This window comes from Cheilinus undulatus, linkage group 9, assembly GCF_018320785.1.
Source record: "Cheilinus undulatus linkage group 9, ASM1832078v1, whole genome shotgun sequence".
Lineage (NCBI taxonomy): Eukaryota > Metazoa > Chordata > Actinopteri > Labriformes > Labridae > Cheilinus > Cheilinus undulatus.
This window is the reverse complement of record NC_054873.1, coordinates 4,740,479-4,759,225: the sequence shown is the minus strand read 5'-3', so window position 1 is coordinate 4,759,225 and position 18,747 is coordinate 4,740,479. Positions and strand designations below refer to the sequence as shown.

General features: G+C 40.7%; 1 protein-coding gene across 1 annotated transcript in view; it reads right to left on the bottom strand.

The window, feature by feature from the left end:
• Positions 1-14,823, bottom strand: part of wasla (WASP like actin nucleation promoting factor a) — a 46,914-nt gene extending 32,091 nt beyond the window's left edge. Inside the window, exons 1-2 of the mRNA XM_041796402.1 lie at positions 14,203-14,823; positions 849-983 (exon numbers count right to left, since the gene is read on the bottom strand). Of these exons, the coding sequence (XP_041652336.1) occupies positions 849-983; positions 14,203-14,307 (240 nt within the window). The 5' untranslated portion in view covers positions 14,308-14,823. The remainder of the gene's footprint in view (positions 1-848; positions 984-14,202) is intronic.
• Between the last annotated feature and the right edge of the window lie 3,924 nt (positions 14,824-18,747).

The window sequence follows — 18,747 nt, the reverse complement described above, 5'->3', positions numbered from 1 at the left end:
CTTCCCTGCACCACACCTTTTTTCTCCTTCCTGCATTACCCTCTTCTCTCCTCCTTCATCTTCCTCTTCACTTTCTGCATCACCCTCATCTCACATTATGCACCACTGTCTTCTGTCTTTCTGCATCTCCCTCTTCTCTTTTCTGCTTCTCTCTCTCTTCTGTGTCTGCATTTCCATAATCTCTCTCTTTGCATCAGTTATCTCTGTTTTCTGCACCCTGCCTTCTCTCTCTTTCTGCTTTTCTCATTTACTCTACTGCCCTGCTGCCTCCTCCATTTTCTGCATCTTGCCCTTTTCTTTTCCTGCATCTTTCTCTTTTCTTTCTTCATGTCAATCATCTCTCTCTCTCATTGCTGTTCTCTATTTTCTGCATCCCCCTCTTCTCTCTTTTGCCTCTCTTTCTGCATCTCCATCTTCTTTTTTGTAATTTCACTCTTCTCTCTTTCTGCATCATCCTCTAACCCCAACAGAGTTTCAGCAGATGACTGTTCATCAAGTGTCTGCTTCTGCCTAAGGATTCTGTCTGTTAAAGGATGTTTTGCCTTCGTATTGAGCTCATGGTGGATTAACTTTAGGTCTATGAAGATATCAAAGAGTACCCTACACTTAGGGGAATAGCATTCTTGTTGATGTTCACAAGTCACAGATTTCAGCTCCAAATTCCAGATCATCTGCAGAATTTTGTTCTCTTATTCACTCCAATGAGAGCTGAGCCAACCTGATCAGTGATTGTATAGTCAGTACTGGTACTGATACTGGTTTCCCACCCCCCCACTATGCTGCACTGTTACTTTAAGGCTTTTAAATAATCCTCAGGTGTTCGGGACAGTGAAGTCAGCCTTGCTCACCTTGATGTCAAACACTCTGATGAAGTAAGACCTCTGTGGGTTGTCTTTGACCAGACAGGCAACTCCACAGCATCTCTTCACCCAGCTGCAGCTCCGATCGGCTCCGTACACCTGGACCACCGCTGAACACAGAGTCTGTGCACGGAGAACAACAGAAAGGATGATCAACATTGTCATCTGCATTCATAATGAGGACATTCAATCGTCTGAAAACTTTTAATAATCTGGTAAATAGAGCGCTGAATTTAATTAAGCTGCTCATTCAGGAGAATTTTAACTGCTCTGCTATACTCTTTTACTTCGTGTGCATTTTTTTCAGCCACATTGAAGCACTGCTACAAGCTGTAAATGTCACAAAGTGTCCAACGAGGAAGAGGAAATCTACATGTGCATGCAAAACATGCACACAGTTTACACCTGTTCAGCAGGTTTAGAAACAAAAAGGTCAGTGTTGGAACGGTGAGGTCTTTGAAATCAGATTACACGTTCTTTATGTAAATACCTTCACAGCGGATTCTCTAATGCCCTCCATAAGTTGATGCATTTGAGTCTAACAGGACAGGTAGTTTATTTGAATTGTTGTCCTGTCTGTTTGTCTGACTTTGTATGTAAAAACAGAGTTATTACAGAGATGTTTGGGGTTTTCCACAGACATGTGGAGTTGTCAGCCTGTGGGGAAGCCAGCGAAGGAGGCAGAAAAAGCTTGCCCCTCTTGGTTCACCATATAAAGTAAGGCATAAGAAATGACGGGGTCAAAACTCAATTCTCATAATGAGGTCAGAGTTAAGATTGTCAACTTAAGACTAAATTTCTAACATTTCTTTTCCATGAGGAAGACTAGACTAAGACTAGCTAAAAACAGATGTTTGCTTTATAAAAACTCTAAAGGGGACCTGAATGAGACTAAAAGGTAAGAGCTAGACTATTTAATTCAGAGTCCATGACATTTCTCCCCTATGTGTGTAAGGCATGCAAGTATTTCAATCAGTCAGTGTATTTTAAAGTATTGACAGTACATTACCATTATGATTTTTTTTTACATTGATCTTAATTTTATAATTTCGCTAAACTGAACAAATATCGTGACTTCAAGGTAAAACTACAATATAAGGAGTTTATATCGACTAAAACTGGACTAAGATGTTTTGTAGTTTGCTATAAAGACTGAAACTAAAGAACATTTTATCTAAAGATCTTCCATCCATCCATTTTCTTCTGCTTATCCAGGGCCCGGTTGCAGGCTAAGCAAGTCAAACCCAGACATCTCTCCCTAGCAACATTTTCCAACTCCTCCTGGGGGGTTCCAAGGCCAGACAAGATATATAGGGCCCTATGAAATCTGTTCTATTTATTGCCAGATTCCTTTTTATCCATTTAATTTGTTGGAATTCCATTTTTAATCTTTCTACTAATTTATATTAAAAAAACAGTGTCCTGTTTGCCGGTGTTTCGTGCAGCTGCGTTGACATGCTTTGTTTAGGAGGGGGCGGGGTGAGTGTTGGAGAAGTGAGGCACAAGTTGTGCCCCGCTTTAGTCATTCCCCTGGAACATATTCCCCAGATATGCGTTCCTCTTTCAAATTCATTCATTTTCCGGGATTTCTGCGTTATATAGTAGATTCCATTTTTATTGGCCAATTCTGTCCACGATTCCGTCAACACGGAAATCATGGGCCCTAGATATATAATCCCTCCAGCGCGTTATGGGTCTACCTCGGGGTCTCCTTCCAGTTGGATGTGGCTGGAAGACCTCCTCAAGGAGGCATCCTTTCGACTGGCTCCTTTTGACACAAAAGAGCAGCGACTCTACTTTGAGATCTCTCTGGATGGCTGAGCCCCATGCCCTATCTCTAAGGCTGAGCCCCCCCCCCCCCCGAGGAATCTCAGTTTGATCACTTGAACCTGCGATCTTATTCTTTTGGTCAGTTCATGACCATGGGTGAGGGTTGGGATGAAGATCCAGCGGTGAATCGAGAGTTTTGCCTTCCTGTAATTCTGCAGATGCTGTACCATTGTGCCTGTCAATCTCACGGTCCTTTCTACCCTCACTCGTGAACAAGACCCCAGGGTACCTGCACTCCTTCACTTGGGGCAATGAATTTGACTATGACTAAAATAAAAATTTGTGCAAAAATCAACTGACTTTGGTGAGCATTTAAGCAACTGTTTGTGGTGGGAATACAATTCCAAGATTATAGTTTATATATTATGGTTTAATTATGGTAGATTGGGGGTTAAAAGCTCAGTAAGAGCACAGGTGTCCAGAGTGGGCCTTGGGCAAGGTCCTTAACGCCAGGAACACCTGTCGCAGATGTAATTCACTTTGGATAAAAGCGTCTGCTAAATGAAATTCTAACATTGTAATTTAAAAGACTCCATAATTGACCAATTTTCAACCAGCCGTGCATCGCTAGGGAAACTGATATTACATGCAACTTAATAGTGCTTCACTGCTCCTAGTTTTAACGGTCAGGAAAACTCCCCTCTCATGTACCCCAAATACTCTGCCAGTTGTCATTTTTTTTTCTTTAGCCATTTGTTAAACAGCTTCTGTACCAGCCTGGTGCCAGCCCAGGCAAAGCCCACAGAGGGTTGAGTCTCAAGAAGGGCGATGCCACACTAAAACATGTCCGAGATCAGCTGCTGTGACCATGTGGAAACAAACAAGACAGAAAAACCATGGATATAGATGGAAAGAATTTTAATACTGTGGTGTGGGAGATGGAAAGGAAAGGCTAATCTAATCCTTTTGAGTTAAACGTCTTTACAAAGTCAAGTAGCCAGCTGTAATTAAGAGATGAGCCAGCTGTTTGGCAGACAGCTAATGCCCACAGAAAGCCCTAGAAACCTGTGAACCAACAAAAGTTGGTATGCTTATTTTTCTTGGCTTCATGAATTTTTATGTAAAAGTTCATAGCAATCTATCCCTGAGTAGTTGAGATATTTTAGTAAGTACAGAAAAACACTGATATCCAGAGAGCCACGTCTCTAGTGAGGCTGAAAATAGGCAGATGATTCAAGACGTTGGATTTCAGCAAGCATCAGTACTTGTGCTGCTTTAGAGGCAGCTGGTCTCTAAATTTTTGTACAAAATGACATGAATTCTCTAATATGAAGACTTTTCTTCATTGAAACTCAGGCCTGGTTAAGACTGCAGCAGATTTAAAATCATCATATAGATTTAAAAACAGTCTTATCAAGTGCATGTGTGCTAACTTAATGCACATTGTGCATTCTTAATTTCCTCACCCACTTTAAGATATGAAAACAATCAGCACATATTACAGCATCCTATTATAATCATGCTGTGGCCAGGGATAGCAGCACACCGCCTCATGATTCAGTATGATTTCATGTGATCTCATGGGGTAGTGCATGTAATGTAATGAGCTGCAGTGATGGTCTGCAAGCACATTCAAGAAAATGTGAGGGTTGCTTGAGTCTAAATCTCTATTTACTGCAGGTATGAGACAGTATTTTGGTATTTTGAAGTTTTATACATTTTAAATAAGAGGATCATCATGCAGTAGTGCTTAAATCAAGCATTAGCTGCATGCAGCAAACAGGGAGGGTATGCAATCTGCTGTGAAGCAACTTCAGAGCCCATTTAACATTATAGCTTTAATTCATGTCTATAAATAGATGTGTGCATGCAAGTGTGGCTAATAATCCTCTTAGATGCTGATTCACAACAAACTCCATTTCTGCCTCCAAATTTGCTCATCTGACTGAAGCTGGCAACAAATAAAAAACTGAATCCTGGCCAGAACACTTTTAACAGTATTAATGCTGTATTCCACTCTGTGGTACCAGCTTCATTTGTCTCAAATCTACTCCAGAGGACGATACCTAGATGAAGTTCCAGGCGAGCTAGGCCAACACTAAAATGTGATGTGGAGAAACTGCCAACAGCCAAATAGTCAAGAAAGTTCCATCACTCGAGGCATCATGAGTGGGATGTCTGGCACAGGAAAGACACCCAACCTCTCATCCTTGGTGTTGCTCTGCTCTACAGCTTCCCAAACCTTTTCAATAGTAACTTGTCTGGCTGCCTGTAATCATCTCTGAAACAAAACTCATCTCCTTGCTGTGAGAAGCGATAGAACCAGAGCTACCATCGCCTTGATTCCTCCGTTGTTGTTGTGTTGGGCATGGTGGTGGTTTATCAGGCACACTATGACGAACCTGTCCACACTGAACCAACTATAAACTTTAATGGAAAACTGAGTGCCTGGAACCAAACAGAGCAAACTCAAGCCAAGTTGAGCCAGTACTGCATTTGGATATGCAGCATGGCGGCCACACAGGAAGCCACTAAAAGTCAGCAGTCACTCAGAGGTCATACTTGAATGTTTGCATAATGTGCATTAAGTCTCTGATGATGCAAAAAGTATCAAACTGGTATTTCCACACATTTCAAGTTAAAGAAATATTGCACCTTCTGCAATTGATAAATTGCAGCAGGCCATATTGCAATTTAATCTAATTTGCAATTAATTGCCCAGCCCTACTCTTGGCTAACTCCCACATGTGTGTTTGCTAGAGACACATCAACCTGAAGACAGACCTCCATTCATTCAACTGTAGTAGAAGATTGTGTAAATAAAGACAACAGCCTGCTACAGCAGAGAGCTCTGCCCATTTTTTTCATAAAATACTAACCCAACATCACCACTGTTAGGCTGTAAACCTCACTAGCAGCCCAGCACTTGGTCAAACTTTTACAATACTGTCATTATATAATAGCCATTGGGTTTGGAAATTGTAACAAAAAGAAGAGCCTGGTACCAAAACTAAGTAGAGGAAAAAGTGTGGAATGACGTGCAGGAGAGGAGACACAGGCGGGATTTGAAGCTGTCGGCACCTGGACAGCGATGTTCAGTAATCTGTGGAGTCAAAGCCAGATCCTGGGTTGTTTATTTTTTCTAGCAAGAAGTAGAGGTGATTCTTCTCTGTCATCTCCCGAAATTTCTACCTCCTTATTAGTGCTCGGTCAGTGTGATCTTGGTGCAACTTCATAGCATTTTCTGCAGACAAAAATGCATCGAACTGCACAAACCATTGATAAAAAAGTACAAACTGTCATTGCAATTGACTTTGTCTGCACTACACAGAGTCTTTGACATAGTCTTTTTCAAGCAATGTCTCAAAGAAGGATGTAGACACCTGGAATTGGCCTCTTCCTTTTTGACAAGTTTTAACCTGGAACAGCAGACCACTTTTTATTTTGGGCAGTATTTCCCCAAAAGGCTGGATAAATTTAGCTCTGTTCCAGCTGTCTGGCTCTTAGAAAACCTCCATCAACACTGTCTGTATATTCTGGATCTCCTTCCTGCTGTTGTTGTAAAAAATCGGGGTGCTATGCCATAAAAGTGCGACATAAGCTCATTTGTTCAGCTGATACAGATGCACCAAATATAATCTCCTAACCTTATGTTAAGCATTCTTTTAATATCCTATGCATTTGGATTTTCTCCCCAGAATTTAACCTTCGTTTCTGCCTGACAGGAAACAGACCCCGGCTGCTGCCCTCAGCACTGTCCTGTCCTGGCTCTGTTCTGGTTTGTGGTTTCGAGCTTTCTGCAGAAGTCGCAGCGCGTTAAATCCTCTGCCAGGACAGAGCGAGTCAGGGGGAAAGAGGAAATGCCACAGGGCCGTTTTCCTCCTCTGTGATTTATGATTTCAGGTCAGAGGACGAGCAGGAAACACTTTTCACCGTGAAATCACCACTTTGCATCATGCAGAAAAGGTCAAAGGTGGACTGTTAAAAGCCTCTTCTAGCTCTGTTAATTCTCAGTGAAGAGAAGTATGAAACAATAAACACGCTGGACTCTGTGGGTTACGGCACGGTGGCTTTTAAGCAACCGGAAACCTAAAAATCAGCAGACAGTGCTGATGTTTAAGCTGGTTGTCATTCAGTAATTATAGTTAAGTCATTACTTGATGAACCATTTGTTCCTCCAGTAGTCAAATTTTTAATCAGCCCAATTATTCATTATTTGTTCACAAATTTTGCAATTGCTCATCTTGCAATCATGATGAAATTCCAGTTGATTGTAGAGCCCTGGTTAGATGCTGATACAGTCTACCCCTTACTAGTCAGCTAAAGTTACAGCAAAAGTTTCTCTGCTTCGTCTCTGGTTCCTCTGACGGCGCTCGGCCTGTCAGCTGCTGTCAATCAAACTTGGACACGTATGCCTTTGCAGCAATCTGAGACAAAAAGAAGTTGATATTTGACCCATCACAGCTGCCATCTCCCCGTAAATTTAAAAAAGAAATGAACTGTTTACATGTTAAAGAACATTTTAAAATCTTTTCAGTTGCTCACGATTGAAAAGTACAGCTGTAAACATCCACCAGTCACATCCAAACCACCTAATTCAGAGCTTCCCAAAATCTTTTCATGTAATCTCCCTCTAGATAAATCCACTTCAATCTCCCCAAAGCCGGATTAGGAAATTAGCCACATAACTTTAGGGAGCTTAAATGACATATTTCAGAGGTTGCGTTTTTATTCTGTTAAGAGAATCTGATTCAACTGAAATCTAACACCGGATGAAATATCCTACATCTTGTTTTCAGATGTAAATCTTCATCACAAGATTTAACCCTACAGTGGTCACAAATAACCATCTAACTTTCTAATCCTTCTTTGTGAAATACCCCCACCCGTGGACAACCCTCCATCTGTGCATCTGTAGAAGAAGACACGGAGTCTTTATTCAAAATGAAGCGCTTTAACTGAGACCGGCTCCAGTGACAAAAACAGATGAAAAACGTTTAAAACCCCACTATTAGTGGCACTATGCTGAATCCATGGAACTTCAATTGAACTCTGAGATACATCAGATAAATGTAGAATACCGAAGCAGTGAGCCTGTTTCTAGAATATGTGATCTGAAATGTCTATACTAATAGCTCTGAACTTCAGCTGGCATTAATTTGAGCACAGAAACTGTGCAGCAGGAGCTTCATGAATGGGTTTCCATAGCCGAGCAGCTGCATGCAAGCCTCACATCACCAAGTCCAATGCCAAGTGTTGGATGCAGTTGTGTAAAGCACACTGACTCTAAACTGTGGGGGAGTGGAAATATGTTCTGTGAAGTTACCAATCACACTTCTCTCTTTGGCCCTTTTCTATTCCGACATGACAGCGCCTCAGTGCACAAGGACTATAAAGACATGGGTTTGGTGTGGAAGAACTCGACTGGCCCACACAGAGCCCTGACCTCAACCCCACTGAGCACCTTTAAGATGAACTGGAATGGAAATTGTGAGCCAGGCCTTCTGGTCCAACATCAGTGCCTAACTGCATAAATGCTCTGCAGAATAAAAGGGTTTTAATTCCTACAGAAACACTCCAACATCTCATGGAAAGCCTTCCAAAAAGGTGGAGGCTGTTATAGCTGCAAGCAAAAGGAGTCATGGCTGGTTGTCTTTTCAAAGGGACAACCAGTGGTTTGAATAAGGTCTCAGATCAATAGGAAATATTCATAAGAGTTACATTATCAATAAAAATTAATGCCACTCTGACAGACACAACACTGTTTGCCATTGCTATAGAAAATGTTGAATGTGTGTGAAAGACTGCCCCATACTGATGGATGGAAGCTGCCGTTCTGTTGCTGTATCTCCATGTTTTTGCACTTATAACTTGTGATGGACCACGATTATTCTCTGACATTGGTTGTGAGTTCAATCAGCCAGATTCACCCCCCCATTAAAGGTCACATATCATGCAAAAATCACTTTCTCAGGCTTTTCTAACAAAAATACGCACCCCTGGCCTGTCCACAATCCACCCAAGAATCAGAACCCCCCCCTTTTTCCACCTTTTAGAAAATGTGTGCTGAAACAAGCCATTGTCAGATTTTCCCCTCATGATGTCATGTGGGAAGTTAGCCCCGCCCCCATGTTTGGTCAGCCCTGCCCTCTTGGATGAAAGTTCTGCCCTCCTCTTCTGGTCCTCCTCTCTCAGGAGAGCCACATCCATTTCCTGAGAGGGGCGGAGTCATGGGTGGAGTCAGACAGCTTAGCAACATTTAAAGCCACAGACACAGAAACAGCTCGTTCTGAGCAGGGCTGAAACAGAGGGGTTTTTAGACGTGCAAAAATCCAACACTGGAGTGTTTTTTAAGCAACATACTTCACAGGCATGTTTGGGGACCTCTGAAAACAATATAAATTTCTCTTCAAAGGTTAAAATATGTGACCTTTAATGCGGAAGAAATTAGTCAAACCACAAAGCAAGACAGTTTTGGTTGAAACACGGTGTCTTCTAAGAAGTCACTACGATAAAATTGCCATTTGTTGAAATAAGAAAACAAGAATCCAAATATCAATCAGCCAATCACATGGCTGTAACCAATGCATCGAGGCATAGAGACATGGTCAGGAGAAGAAAGATGGATTAAATGGCTTTGAATGTGTCATGGTTGCTGGTGCTTGATGATCCTGTCTGAGTCTTTCACAAACTGCTGATCTACTGGGATTTTTACCACATTCTCTGGGGTTTACAGAGAATAGTGAGAAAAGGATAAAATATCAAGGTCTCAGGGCCAAAACGCCTTGCTGATGGCAGAGGTCAGAGGAGAATGAGCAGACCGGTTGGAGCAGATAGAAAGCAATAACTCAACCAGTCACTCCTTACAACTAAGGTATGCAGAAGATGGAGTAGTAGAAGCAGGAGGGTACCACTCCTGACCAGTCTAAGTCACTTTAAACTGATTGTTCTGACCTCCAAGCTCTGGTGTTTCACCCTGTATGAAGCAAAGTCCTGCAGTCTTCACTGCAGGCTGAGCCTGAGCAGCTGACATTAAAAACCTGCTGAGCTGTCCACAAACATTCACATCACACTAAAACGCCCTAAAACACACTAGACGGCATAAATGGGAGATTTTATCCCTACCTGAGAATCATATTATAATGCTATGATTTAATGTTGTTATTAGTAGAGACGGTTCAGCTGTGTTAAGCAAAACAACATCCAGGTGTTGTTGGTTCTCATATTTACTATTCTCTTTGATTAAATGAGTGAAAGGCTCTATGGTGACCAAGTGGGATCAACGATGACAGCTGGGAGAATCTGATAAATATCTGATAAGGATGGGAGGCTTTCTGTCCCGTCTGCATATGTTGAGAAAACAAACAACCAGCCTTGATGAAGCTGAAGGATGAGCGGCTAATCAAAAATACCCTACTACAGCAGCGTGGAACATATCAAGGTAAGAAATAAGTAAGTTAAAAGATGCCTGGACATTTTTGGGGTGCTTTCATACATGGTCCAGCTGCCCCATGCCATGCTAATGCTCACGTTGTAATACGACACAGTGTTTACAAGACAAGCGGTCTCAAAGACATTAGAGCTGCGTTACTCAACCCTGCTCAACCAAAGAGCCAAATTGTTGAACGATACCTTTGCAAGAGCTTCAATCTTAGTGGTGAAAAGTGGCAAAATTGGTTTAAGTGGCAAAAAAAATAAGTAAAAGGGGGCAAAATGGTCAAAAGGGCAAAAAGGGTGAAAAGGGGCAAAGTAAAATGCCTGGGTGAAAAGTGACAAAAATGTGGAGGAAAAAGTGGCAAAAAAAAGGGCAGAAAGTGGGAAAATTTAAGTGAGAAGAGACAAAAATGAGTTACAGGTGGCAAAAAATGGTCAAAAATTGGCAAAAACATGACAAAAAATGAGTGGAAAGTGACTACAATGGGTAAGAGGCAGCAAAAGGTGGGAGAATGGGGAAAAGCAGCTAAGAGTGGCAAAAACTGAGAAGAAAAGTGGCATTTAATGGCAAAAGGCATCTTAAACTGGCGAAAAGTGGCAAAAATGGGGAAAACTGCAAATAGTTAAAAGCCGGATAAAAACCAAAACCGAGGAAAAAGGGGCAAAAACTGGATTATAGTGGCAAAAAGAAGTGACAAAAGCAGGCTCAAAGCAGTAAAAATGGATTAATAGTGGCAAAAAATTGCAGACAAGGGCAATGGAAATATACAGACAAATTTAGGAGTTGACAACTGTTTCAGTGTGAGAAACAAACTGATTAATGTGACTTGCAATGGATAATTTCTGAGGTCAAAGTTTTCGTTTTTTATATTTCAAATTAAGACCTTAAAGAGCCACAAATCATCACAGAGGATCCACATGTGGCCGAAGAGCCACACGTTGAGTATCACTGCATTAGAGGGATGGACAGATACCATGACAGTAACTTGACTAACTTTGTGGCTTATTTCGAGTTGTTCTGGTCCAGTACAGTTTTCCAACACACCACCATTAATCAGAAAGAGGAATAGTGGTGTTGATTATAGTCCAAATCCACATGAGCGCACCGCTGTTTGTGCAGGAGCAATCGTACCATGTTACAGCCCACCTCCTCCATTCATGCCCGGGTCAAGGAAGTGTAAGGAAATGATCTGAGCCTTAGTATGACATGGTGCACTCACACCAGTCAAACAAACTGGACTCAGGAGGTCAAACATGCTTGGGAACAGAAACGATAGCCTAGTGTGAGTGCTCTCCTAAAGAATCAGACCCAGTTTGAGGACTTTGGTGACAACTATGACAAGAGTGCACGATACTGGATTTTTCCTGATATTTTCTAACTCATTTTGACCGTTACTGACATAAACAAACTGTTTATTGGTACAAAGATCCCGAGTTTCCAGTGCAAATAGAGGCTGAGTGAAGGGGAGCAGGGAAGAAGACAGTCTGGGGTTGTTTTATGTTTTACAACTTCCTCCTTGAGTGAGAAAAACCCCAAGAAACCACCTTTACCTGATGCTACAGTCGTACATTTTGCCAATATTGAAGGCAGAGATGGGATTTATACTGCTGATGTGTATGGTCGATATATCGGCTGTAAATATCTGCAGAAATGTTCCATTATTTTCATATCTGCTGGTACAGATACGCTGATAATACTGTGCATCCTTTACTAAAACAATTTGCCGTTGTTCAATTTTTTCCTGTAATGTAAATCAAGAAGTGAAACCTCCATTTTATTCTACTTCATCTCAAACAAAGTGAACTATTTCAAGACTTCTGTTGTTTTACAGCTCACAAAAATCTAAAATCCACATCCTCAAACTATTAGACTATCATAAAACATCCACCTAAAAAAGGATGTATAATACAGAAACCTAGACCTTTTGAAGAATTCTGCTCATTTATGCACTCAATAATTAGTTGGGGCTCCTTTTGCACAAATTACAGCATCCATGCGACACGTCATGGTGCCAATCAGTCTGTGGCACTGCTGGGGTGTTATGACGCCCAGGTTGATCTGATAGCAGCCTTCAGCTCGTCTGGATTGTTGAGCCTGATGTCTCTCAGAGATTCTCTATGGGGTTCAGGTCAGAATCAAACACAGTTATACCATGGTCAGCAAACCGGTTTCTGGCAGTTCTGGCTTCACTCTGGGCAGATAAAAAGGAATCTCCATAAAGCTTCTCAGCAGATGGAAGCATGAAGGATCCAAAATCTCCTGGTAGCATCTGACAGCGTTGACTCTGGACTTGATAAGGACCAGTGGACCAACAGCAGCAGATGACATGGACCCCAAACCATCGCTGAAAACTGAAAACACTGGACTTCAAGCACCTTATGTTCTGTGTCTTTCAGATCTTCCTCCAGACTCTGGGACCTTGATTTCCAAACGAAACGCAAAATGTACTTTTATCTGAAAACAGGACTTTGTACCACTAACATTGGTCCCGTTCTTTTTCCCCTTAGCCCAGGTGAAAAGCTGGGCTAAGGGCTAATGTTGTCTGTGGTTAGGACTGGCTCCACACTAAGAACACCACACTTGTGGCCCATCCCCTGGACCCGTCTGTGTGGTGGCTCTTGATCCACTGACTCCAGCCTCAGTCCGGTGCTTGTGAAGCTCCCCTAAGTTCTTGAATCTCCTTTGTTTGACAATCCTCTAAAGGCTGAGCTCATCCCTGTTGCTTGTGCTCCTTTTCTTGCCACACCTTTCACTTCAGTCAACTCTCCATGAATCTGCTTTGATACTGCCTCTGAGAACAGCCTGCCCTTTCAGCGGTGACCTTCTGTGGCTTACCCTCATTGTAGAGGATGACAATATTTGTCCTCTGGACATCTGTTGAGTCAGCAGTCTTCCCGGTGATTCTGGCTGTATGTACCAAATTATCGTTAGAGAATAAATGAAGACTCAGGAAACTTTTCCTTGTATGATATGAATCTTGAATACTGAACTTTAACTTTCTGAAGTAAATGACAGGGAAAAAATTATTTTACATGATATTCTATTTTTTGAGAGGCAGGTATATCAACAAATCACATTTCATGATGGCTTTGCAGGAGCCCTGCTATTTCTGTGAGCAGGTCTGCATTACCAATAACTGATTAAAGATTAAACTGTTATAAATCTGATAAATTGATGCTTTTAGTTTTTATTTTATTTCCAGGTCCTTTAGAGTTTTCCTTACCAAGGTTGTTTCTATAAATAGCCAATTAAAATGCCAATAAAAATAAAAGAAACTGTTTAAACTGTAACACGATAGCAGCACATCCAAACACTGGAAAAGTAGGCATTAAAAATTCAAGACTTGCGCTACTTTTTAAAAGCAATAAAAACATGGAACCATGTATAAATACTAGCCTGTATATGCCATCTAAGTGGTCATTTTCTTGGACCAAGGACAGAACAGATACCACCAGCAATTTCAATTAAAAAAATAATTTGCCTTTTTTATTTATTTTTATACCGTTTAGTGCAACAGATATTCTTGAATTGTCATCTAAATTCCCTTAACCCAAAGATGAGATATCTAATTTTTTTTTCTATCTACCCCATATTTCATAACGTTGCTTTGAATCAAGCATAACGATTAATTCAATTCTGCTTGATTTTTAATTTCCACTAAATTGCATCCAAACAACTAATTATCTTTCCAAATTATAGCAATTTAAGTACATAAATTTATCAAAATTTAACTATTAAAAGACAATAAATGCCTCCTAACTGTGTGAACTGTAGGTGCAGTTTACAACACTTAATCATTATTTATTATTTTACAGATCCTGGCTTAAAGGTGTGATTATATAACAGATGCTAATGCGCAAACTGTGCACACATTGGGTCGCCATATTTTTGAACACGTATCAGAAACTGTGCAAACAGTACAAACGTCAAGGAGTTTGAAGGGTCACCAATTTCGTTGTAACACCTGCCCCTAGTTTGCAGACCACAGCGGTGTCATGGCACGTTTCGCTGCTTCATAGCACATCAAAGAAGATGTCTGGGTTAAAAAGGCACACGCTGGTGATGTATTAAGATGCCTGGGTGATGTAGGAGCCCCTTCTTTGAACCTGCAGGTGGTAAACAAACTGGGAAACTTACGGCACATTTCCTGCCCAGGTACCCGAACAGGCACTCGTTCTCCTGCGGGGTCAGGAGGATGGAGCCGACGTTGACAGACCTGCGAGGCGGCGGGTGGCTGTTCATGGCTCTGAATTCTTCTATTTTACTCCGAAACGATGCGGTTGACCTGTGAAGGAGTCAGCAAACACTTCTAATTACAGAAAATCCATGCGGGCTCCGGTTGCTGTGGCCTGCAACCGGATCATCTCCGCCGAGTCCGACTCCGAGGTGGAGGGCGGAGGAGGTAGGGGGTGTTTTCCAGGCGTGCTCCTGGTCGAGAAAGAACCGTAACGTCTCCCTTTGATGCTAAATTTGAATATTATCTCTCCCTGCGTCTCTCGGCGGAGAATAACGCTCAAGTTTCATTCGGAAACTCCAGCAGCTGCAGCATCGATGCGTACATCCAACATGGCAGCAAGACGGAGAAGACCACTTTAAAGCGAGACGGCAGGGGGTGTCGGTTCAGACGAACTAAATCATTCTTTAACCTGTTATGGATAATACGGTGAATATGCTAAACACATAAGTAAACACAGCATATATAATACCAAATTTTGTTTAAAACTGTTTGCCACGAGTCTCTGTTGTCTTATTTGAGGTAAAAGGTCGATGCTATCACAGAATGGTTCGGTCCGATGTGGCAGCAGGAATGCAGCTCTGCGGAGGGAAAAGGAGGGGCGGGGGTTTAGCGCGTGGAACGGGATGGAGTGTGACGTAGCAGGGGGAGGGGGGAAGATAAAATGTAAATAAGATATATGCCGTCATAAATTATTGACTATTTGAATATTTCGTTCATGTGAGGCATTTTTCAATAAAATAATAAAATATTTAATACCTCATACATTTGAATACGGAGGCCCCGAAGGTCAACAGCTAAAACATTATATTGAATCCAAAATTATGTAATGAAAAATAGGATTTGTGAAGCAGAAACACAAAAATATTTCATCAAATGCAAAAACAAAATTCCGTGAAACAGAAAAAAAAAAAATCTGGAAAGGTAGAGAGGTTTTGTAGAATTTAAAAACAGAAGTTTTAAAAAGTATAAACTTTTTTTTTTTCAATCCTAACAAAGAAAAAAAAAGAAACACAAAAGCATGCTATGACATACAAAAACATTTAATAAAAGTACAAAACCATGCAATGTAATACTAGAACCTTTCTTACAATTAACAAGTTTTGCAAAAAAAGGAAAAAAATATCATGCACAAAATTATTTAATATAATAACCCTTAAAGAAAACAATGTAATATTTCATGTATTACAGAAAAGTCTCAATAAAGTGAAAAAAGAAAAACAGACATATTTTAAAATGTGTGTTTATATAAAATTAATTCAAAAGTATTCAGACCATGTTCCCTTTTCTCGGTTTGGTTATGTTACAGCATGTTAAAGTGAGGAAAAAAAAAAACTTTTTTTTACATGCATTTGCATTGTAAATTCATGAATTGCAATGCACTTCAAATAAATAAATAAATAAATAAATACATGTTTGATTATTTCTCTATTTAGCAAATGTTTTGCAGTTGAATTTAAAAGCTGGCATAAAAAATGATGCAAAATCAAATAAAGAAAATTTGAATTTAAAAAAAGCTTAAACCATGGATATGAAATCTACAAAAAAAATGGCAAAAAATTTCTTAAATATTTAGTTGAAGTGGTAGGTATCGATTTGATCATGACATTATACTTTAAGTATAGTTAATAGTTAATAGTTAATAGTTACTTAAAGACAGATAAGAAACCCTGAATTTTTCATAAAGTAAACAAAAAGAGTAGTTTGAACTGATTGTATGCCTTGCTGGTGTTCAGCATCCTGGAGCAAAGATGCAACAAACCACTGCTCTAAAAAAGTAAAAGCCATGACCCATTAACTTCAATTAGCTTGTTACGTAAAGGTCAAAACCCTTCTTGGTATCTAAAATTCAACCAGGGGGAGGGTGTGAATACGGTGGTGGCATATGGATGGATGTCGGCACAGGTCGATGTCCTGCAGGTCGTGCTGCTGGGCTAAAGCCTGTCAGAAGCATTAACACCAAACTAATCTGTACACCAGCTGCTTCTGTGCTCTGCTGTATGAGACACGGAGCGCCGGCCACACATGAGGAGTTAAAGGAGCATTCACGACAAACACAGAACATGCTCTGTGACAATAGTGACATCCTGTTAGAGTCCCATAGAGGCCTCAGTGTTTGTTACATAATGTGACTCGATCTGACAACAACAGCATCCTGGAAATGTGTCCATTCTTAGAGCCTCAGCGGTAGTAAAGATAAGCATGTAAAGATTACAGTTAAAGTGGTGCTAGAGAAAGGTCAGAGGCCTTTAAGGGTTCATCATGTGGAGAGCTGGAGTGGAATATAGGTTTGATTTTAAATCATTTTCAACCCAACAAAAGGTGTGGATGCAGTGCCTATAACAGTATTAACACATTTGAATGTTGGCCGGGTTCTTCAGCAGTCAGAGCTTTATGGGAGAGTGGCAAAGAGAAAGACACTGTTGGAGAAAACTCAGATTCAATCTGGACTAGAGTTCACCAAAAAACATGTGGGAGACTCCATGGTCAAGAGGAACAAAGTTCTTTGGTCTGATGACAAAGAAATGGAGCTTTTGACCATCAGACATCATACCACAAACGCACCATTCCCACTGTGAAGCACAGTGGAAGCAGCATCATGCTGTGGGGATGCTTCTCAGCAGCTGGCCCTGGAAGGCTTGTAAAGGTAGAGGGTAAAATGAATGCCATTAAAATATAGGAGCAAAAGCTACACAGAAATGGTTACCAATAAGGTGAATGTTCTGGAGTCAAAGCCCAGACCTCAGATGAAGAGAAGAGGATGGGGCTTCTGGATGTCGATATTCGCTGTGCATGGAAAAGTCTTAACCTAGATTTGTAGTAACTGACAGTGGTTTTCTGAAGTGTTGCACTGTTTGTCATGGAAAAAAGGCTGTTTTCGTGTGCAGTTTTAGTCGTAGTGTTAGTTGACGAAATTAAGACTGGAATTAAGACGGATAAATTATTAATGAAACAATAAATATCATAATACTAATACATGAAAACTCTAAAGATTATGCATGAAAACTGAGGACTTACAATTTGAAAGCAAAGACAATTAAGATCAAAAAGATCTGATAAGAAAACCTGATATTGATGCAGTAATGTTCTTTTTTAATTTAATATCAAACATTTAACATTTTTGTAAAGATGACTTCAACACAATCAAGTTTCTTGTATGCTTAAACATATCTGGCCAATAAAGCCGGTTCTGCTGTCAGTGGTTTTTCTACATGATGGTGTTTGTTCCTGTTAGCACCACCAGATGGCGTTACTAACCTATGCTTGTCCAGGACAATACTCATCTCAGAAAGGTGCATTTTTTACTTTGCAGTTATTGTCGACACTAATTTATTTAATGACTGCATGTGTATTTTAATTTTGCATCGTGATTATTGTTGTGAGCCATAAGAACATTAATGTTTTGACACGCAGATGTAGAAATGTAAATTTGACCTGCAGTATATTTTAGGAGAGGATATTTGTAGGTAGTTTGCTGTGTAGACAGCGTCTCTCTCTTTTCTTTTAAACAGAGTTAAATTATGCATTCAACTCTTCAGAATGCCTGAAAAATACTCCGATATTTTGCTGCATGTCAGAATATTTACATTTTAACTAAAAGTGATGGCACTTTTCATTCACGCTGACATTTTAAGTTCAATAAAGAGCTTATTTTTATTCTGCATCGTACACAAAAAGCCTCAGACAAACACGAGGAGAGTCTGTAATGACACCGGCTTCCCAGAATCCTCCTTGGCCCAGACGTAACCTGGGCTCTTTTCTCTCAGTCTGCCGGTGTAATTCAATCAAAACTGCTGCAGAATGGCATGATGGGAGTCATCATGTCTGTCTGCGCTGCTTCCTGTTCACCAGCCAATCCAAACAGATCAAACGATCTCACAACCACGGCCACTTTACCGTGACTGGAAGTGATTGTGGCTGAAGAGAAAGAAAGCAGCGATTCTTCTTCTCTTTACAGACTTCTTTTTCATTCTTCACATACTCGGTTTCTGATGGTTCGCACTAAAGAGTCTGGAAATGTGCTGCTTTATCCCCTTCGTGTAAACGGCCCTGTGTGACCTTCCTCCTGTGAAACTCTGGCTATCACTTTGCCTCTGAGCTGGTCCAAACATTTAAGACCAGCAGATGTAAACTGGTCTTGCCTCAGGAGCCACCACCACCTCCTTGATGAGAAATCACAGCCCAGATTTCTAAACATTTGTCTATTACTCACTAAATTTAATGATAAATGTGCAAATTTGGACCTTAGATGTAGCAAAACAAATGACTGAGACAGGACAAACAAACACGTTTAAACAGTGCATCTTCACAGAAACCCTTGGAGGACAGGCATGCATGCATTTGAGTTTACTTTGTTTACTGTGACCGTGGAAATTATGGTCATTTTCTCAAGGAGTTGAGCTCGTTCTCATGGGAAAGGCAGCTTCTTTTCCTGAGAACAGGAGGCA